General features: G+C 39.8%; 1 protein-coding gene across 1 annotated transcript in view; it reads left to right on the forward strand.

Annotated features, from left to right (window-relative positions):
* The window catches only part of pmm1 (phosphomannomutase 1), a 37727-nt gene extending 31331 nt beyond the window's left edge, over positions 1-6396 (forward strand). Inside the window, exon 9 of the mRNA XM_062982746.1 lies at positions 30-6396. Within this exon, the coding sequence (XP_062838816.1) occupies positions 30-152 (123 nt within the window). The 3' untranslated portion in view covers positions 153-6396. The remainder of the gene's footprint in view (positions 1-29) is intronic.
* Positions 6397-6860: the final 464 nt, after the last annotated feature.

Consider the following 6860-nt stretch of genomic DNA (forward strand, 5'->3'; position numbering starts at 1 on the left):
AACCATAGTAAACCTTTCCTTATCCTTAGGGTGGGAATGATTATGAAATCTACGATGACCCCCGCACGGTAGGACATAGTATCCAGTCTCCTCGGGACACAGTCCGACGGTGTCGAGAGATCTTCTTTCCAGAGACAGTGAACGAATCGTGACTTGTGGGCCCTTGCTGCTGGTCTTCACCTCTCAAAGGAGAACCTCACTCACATTGTGAAAGCACTTTCTGGATCCCTTCAGGACTCACTGGAGCTCAAGGTCAAAATGCACTTTGGAAACAGAGGTGAAGTGTTAAGAGCGGGAGGGAGATAATCGCCCTTCAGCTGTAGCACCCTCACCCCTTGCTGCTGGGGACCTGTCGGATTTTTCCCAATTTCCTTACCCCCTTAAAAGAAACGAGGTTAAGCTTTATATTTTTCTGGAAAGGAAACGTGTGCTTATTCTGGCCTTTGGCTGTTTTGTTTTGTTTGGTGGAAGCAAGTAAATAAATTTGCCCAAATAATTCTATTTTTGAGATTAATCTCAGACTCTAGAAATACTATTTTAAAGGGAAAAGAGCCTGAGGTTTCAAAGTTTAGAACTTGACAAGTATTTTCATATTCCCCAACAGTCAAGTTGGCCTGCCAGTTACTTTTTTGAAAAGTTCAGAGTAGCTTCTCTTTAAGCCAATAATGGAAGTGGTAAAGGAGATTGTGGTTTTGAACATAATGGCTCCAGTCTGGCATTTAAAAAGGTATTGACACCTGACTATGTGTGCCAGAATGCAGACAGAATGCACAATTAGATGCGAATTCTATTGGAATTGATGCAGTAAGGATGCTGGCATCCATATGCAGATGTAATGTGAGATGTTCATGTCATTCTTGCTTATGGCTTCCAAACTAGCAAACTATATGTGTGCAGAAATCTGCTCCTGTATGCAGCTCTCCTTGGCTTTGGATTTGTGTAAGCAGAATCCAGATACATCCACTCCATGATCTATGAGCAAGATGTGTATTGTGTTGTTGTAATGGAAAATTAGGGAAAGTATGACATGTTCATTTTAACACCAGAATTAAATAGGTGTTATTACTGAAATTAGTGCATGCATGCATGGAATATTATGAGCTGGATTTGTAGTAACCACACTGAAATAGCCATAACTTTAGCTGATCTAAACTGGGCTTACTAATGCACAAACGTTTGCAGAGGCTTTAATTGTCATGTTTGCTTACAGAGCAATCTTAAAAAATGAGGGTGAAGTGGCAAACGAAATGTTCTGTTAGCAAAGACTAGTCAGAGCAGAAAGAGCTTACCTGTGGCATAAATAATGCGCCCCACCTTCAGGCCAACTAGAGGAGGGAAGGGCCTTTGAATCTGCCTCCAGTTTGATTGCACTCCAGAATGCCCCACTTTGGGGTTCATCACCAACAGTACATATATAGCTGTAGAGCTTTCTAATGAACTATCTTTGGCTGAGAGGCTGATCCACTCATATCACTCCACAAAAGCAAAATTCTCAGAATTGTTCTCAGAGGCCCCTTCTACACTGCCATATAAAATCCAGATTATCTGCTTTGAACTGGATTATATGGCAGCATAGACTCATATAATCCAGTTCAAAGCAGATAATGTGGATTATCTGATTTGATAATCTGGATTATATGGTGGTGTAGAAGGAGCCTGAGACATCTGATTGAACATAGATTCAAGAATACAGTTTTCCTTCCAGGTTTGTATACACAATAATTATAATTTCTGATTTTCTACATATGATTTGCATACATATAGTCTACTCCAAAATAAGTTACATAGAGTTGCTCCCAAATAAATACAGGATTGCAGCCTAAAATTTCAATTCTAAACTACTTTATCTCTCCATAGAGATGGCTCAAACCTTAGAATTATAGAATAGAGTTGGAAGAGATAACGTTGGTCATCTAGTCCAACCCTCTGCCATACAGGAACCAATGTGCCCCTGACAGAGAGCCATCCAGCCTCTGTTTCAAAGTTTCCAAGGAAGGAACTGCCACCAAACTACGAGGCAGAGAGTTCCACTGTTGAACAGCTCGTACGGTCAGGAAGTTCTTCCTTATATTCAGGTGGAATCTAATTTCCTGTAATTTGAACCCATTGCCCCAGGTCCTAGTTTCAAAGACAGTAGAAAACAAATCTGCCTCTTCCTTGCGACATCCTCTCACACATTTATACATGGCTATCATGTCTCCTCTCAACCTTCTCTTCTGTAGACTAAACATACCCAGTTCTTTAAGACGCTCCTCATAGGGCCTAGTCTCCAGACCTTTGATCATTTTTGTCACCCTCCTCTGGACATCTTCCAGCTTGTCGATATCTCTGTGGTGCCCAGAATTGGACACAGTATTCCAGGTGAGGTCTAACTAAAGCAAATTAGAGAGGCATCATGACTTCCCTTGATCTAGACACTATACTCCTTTTGATCCCATTAGCTTTATTAGCTGCTGAATCACACTGTTGGCTTATGTTCAACTTATTGTCCATGAGGACTCCACAAGAACTTTCTCACATGTACTGTTGTCAAGCTAGGCATCACCCATCCTGTATCCTTGCATTTCATTTTTTCTGCCTAAGTGTAGTATCTTGCATTTGTCCTTGTTGAAATTCATTTTTTGTTGTTCTGGCCCAGCTCTAATCTGATAAGGTGATTTTGAATTCTGATCCTGTCCTCTGGAGTATTAGCTATCCCTCCCAATTTGGTGTCATCTGCAAACTTGATAAGCATGCCCTCTATACCTTCATCCAAGTCATTAATAAAGATGTTGAACAGTACTGGGCACAGGACCGAACCCTGCAGCACTCCACTTGTCACTACTTTCCAAGATAAAGAGAAACCATTGATGAGCACCCTTTGGGTTTGGTCGCTTAACCCAATTATAGATCCACCTAATAGTAGCATTGCCTAGCCCACATTTGACTAGTTCGCTTGAAAGGTCATGGGGGACTTTATCAAAGGCCTTACTGAAATCAATATGCTACATCCAAAGCATTCCCTGCATCTACCATGCTTGTAACTCTATCGAAAAAAGAGATAAGATTAGTCTGGCATGAGAAATCCATGTTGACTTTGAGTAATCACAGCATTCCTTTCTACTGCAAGTGATTGCAGACTGCCTCCTTAATGATCCGCTCCAGAATTTTTCCTGGTATTGATATCAGGCTGACAGTTTGGGTCCTCTTTGTTCCCTTCTTGAAGACAGGGACAACATTTGCCCTCCTTCAGCCTGCTGGGACTTCTCCTGCTCTCCAGAATTCTCAGAGATTATTGCCAGTGGTTCACATTTTCCCTAAAACACTTTACATGATTTAAATTATCCTCTGTGTAGATAGGGATGGAGTCTCCAGAAGCACTGGTCACCATTAATATTAATATAACAGGCTGATATCTGCTAGTTTTAGACTGGCATGAAGCTGAAAGAAATAAAAACAATAAAGTGTGGAATATGACCTCCTTGCGTGGAAGAAGCCACTTAAGTTTCTTTTGAAGTTTCTTTGTTTATGCCAAGGAAAGAAAATGCTTTCTGTCACAGCATGCTGTCCTTAAAGGATAATAGCAACAGCAGTGACGGTTAATTCCAAATTGAGCATTATGATGATTCTTGTGTTTTTGTAGCTGTGTGTGGCTTCGGTTACATATATCTTATAATCGTGCTTTCTCCTTCACAATCCCTTGGAAAAGTGGAAGCAAAGCACTGTGTAATTTCAAGGCCATAAGGGCACTGAGTCCAATTCCTGCCATGGAGGAGCACACAATCAAAGCACTCCCGATAGATGGACATCCAGCCTCTGTCTGAAAACCTCCAGAGAAGGAGACTCCGCCACACTCCGAGGCAGCATATTGCATTGGTGAACAGCTTTAACCATCAGGAGGTTTTTTCTAATTTTACATGGAATCTTTTTTCTTTTGCAATTTGAATTCATTGCTCTGTGTTCTAGTCTGTAGAGTAGCAGAATATGACATCCTTTCAAATATATAAACAGGCATATCATTTTCCCTCTCGGCCCTCTCTCTTCTAAGCTAAACATACCCAGCTTCCTCAGTCGCTCCTCATAAGGCTCTGTTTCCAGACCTTTGACCATTTTGATTGCCTTTCTCTGTACACTTTCCAGCTTATCAATATCCTTCTTACATTGTGGTGCCCAGAATTGGACACAGTATTCCAGGTAAGGTCTAACCAAAGAAGAATAGAGTGGTACTATTACTTCCCTTGATCTAGATACTAAACTTCTATTGGTGTGGCCTAGAATCACATTGGCTTTTTCTTATTTTTTTAAATTTACTGGCTCTGATGGGTGAGATTTACATCAGCAGCAAACAAGCAACTTCATTAGCTAGGAAGTTTCTGTATCATCTCGTGGCTTGTTTAGACAGCTCACTCACTGCAAACCCGTCTGTTTTCATCTTTTTCTGTAATGAGAGATGATATATAGGTTTATTTTACCATAAAAGGCACGCTGTAGGAAATGCACAGGGACCAATCCAAACAGTCTGCTACACAATATACGAGGGTGGGTAAAAAGTTTTAAGCCCTGTGTCATAAAAATGTTATGAATGAACATATAACAGCAGAAGTTGCTACAGATCATAGCCTGAACTATCCTCTACAGAAAACTACCGTGCAACATAGTCATCATCAATTTGTACACATTTGCGCCATTGTTTAACCCAGGCATCAAAACTATTTTGGAAAAATTCAGGGTTTTGCTTCGTGACCCATGATTTTAAAGCTGTTTTAATGTAATTCATGTCATTGAATCTGAAACCACGCAGGTTGTCTTTTTGGACCTGTGAAAGACAACCCACATGGTTTCAGAATTTTTCCAAAATGATTTTGATGCCTGAGTTAAACGATGGCGCAAATGTGTGCAAATTGATGGTGGCTATCTTGAATGGTAGTTTTGTATAGAGGATAGTTCAGCCTGTGATCTGTAGCAACTTCTGCTGTTGCATGTTTGTTCATAACATTTTTATAACACAGGAGGCAAAAGTTTTTGACCTACCCGCATGTAAGTTTTAACTATATTCACTCCTTCACACACTGAGGTTTGGGAAGCAGCCCTCGTACTAGCCCTAACTGTTGGGCTACTCTTTGCTTTCTCTATCCTAGTTTATAGTTTGAATCCTCTCAAACACTCCGTTGACCACAGAAGTATCTGTCCCCTTCTACACTGCCATATAAAATCCATATTATCTGCTTAATCTGGATAATATGGCAATGTAGAAGAGGCCTGCATTCTCATCAAACATCTAGAAAGGGGAGAAATGAGCCCTCAGCTGTGTACTGTAAAGCTTAATCTACATTCAACAACTAGCATTCTTTTTATAAGGAAGATTTATTCAGAATTAGTCAATAATCTAGTCTGAATTTGATGTGACACAGTAAAAAAAAAAGTTCATACCACTGCATCAATGCTCTGGACAGGAAAGTGGCATTTGTAGTAACCAGAGAGATCAACTCTCTATGAGATACATTACATTGCCCTATGTCCTCACCTACACGATGAGATATGAAGTTCTCTGAAGTCTGCACCTGTCATGGGTATATCACTGTACCATTATGAAACAACTGTTTTCAGCCATGGCATTTGATTTAGTCAATTCCTCCCACCTTATGCTTGTTGAGAGTTATAGAAGTTGTCCAACAGATCGAAGGGACAGCAGGCTGAGAAATTTGGTGGACTGTAGTGTGGACCTGAGCCTTGCTATCTACCTAATCATTTGTGTCCCATGACATGAGATGAACAGGCATGTGGAAATTAAAGGGTAATGTGACTAGGCTGATCGTAATAATGCCTTAAGAGTCACATCACCAGTATTCAGGTATTTATATGTGTGTGTGTTCATTTATTTGTAATAGTGTGATGCTTCCATTTCTTTAAAAAATGTTCCACTCCTTTCTCCTTTCAAGCTGCTTCTAGTCACGGTTTTTTTGTTGTTGCTTTCTGGATGAATCATGGTCTACATGGCATTGTCTACAAGGTGTAACACTCCTGTATTTTTCACACTCCATTAAGTAAGAAAAAACAGATTAGCTACTCCATGTGTTTTGATTGATAGGGTGCTTCTAGCACTAGGGTATTTGAATGACTTCCAGAGAATTAGAATGACTAACTCTAACTGGAAAGCACTGATTATTGCAAGAACTATAGAATGACTGGATTTCTCAGCCGACCGAAAAAAATTATGACTGTTTCACATTTGTAGACTTAATCAAGAATGTATCCTTATTTTGATTTTGCAAATATATACAAACCTGGTGTGTGTTGGTAACCACAGATTTGTAGGTTTTGTTCACAGGCAGCTCTTGTCTTAACTAGAAATGTACTATGTTAAAGAGGTAAAGTGGTCTAACTTATCAAATAAACTAATAAATGGATGACATCATACTACTGTGAGATTTTTGTGCTTTGTAAAAATTTTGTACCATAATGTGGATCTCCCCAAAAAATTGATAAAATGACATGAAGTAATGGCTTTGTTATCTCTGAATAGTTAAATCTACCAAAATTCATGGACGCATGAACAAATCTGCTTTGACTGGAAGGGGATCATAGAAAAAGCATCATTCTTTCTGGGTTTTAGCTGTTGTTGTTTAACTGCAGCCTTCTCCAACCTTCTTTCTTCAAACTGTTTCAGAAATAAGCCCTTTCATTACCTCTGTTCAGGGCCATAGCAGCTGCAAATGATAGATGGTTTTCTGTACAACTGGTCTTCTGTACAAGAAGCCTGGCCTTGCAGATTTATATAACAAAGTTCCATAGTACCTGTACATACAAACTTGCGAGTACCAGAGATTAGGGGAACAAAATCATTCCTGAAATTTTCAGCAGCTGCCATCAATTGACTTAAT

The sequence above is a fragment of the Anolis carolinensis genome, chromosome 5 (genome assembly GCF_035594765.1).
Source record: "Anolis carolinensis isolate JA03-04 chromosome 5, rAnoCar3.1.pri, whole genome shotgun sequence".
NCBI lineage: Eukaryota > Metazoa > Chordata > Lepidosauria > Squamata > Dactyloidae > Anolis > Anolis carolinensis.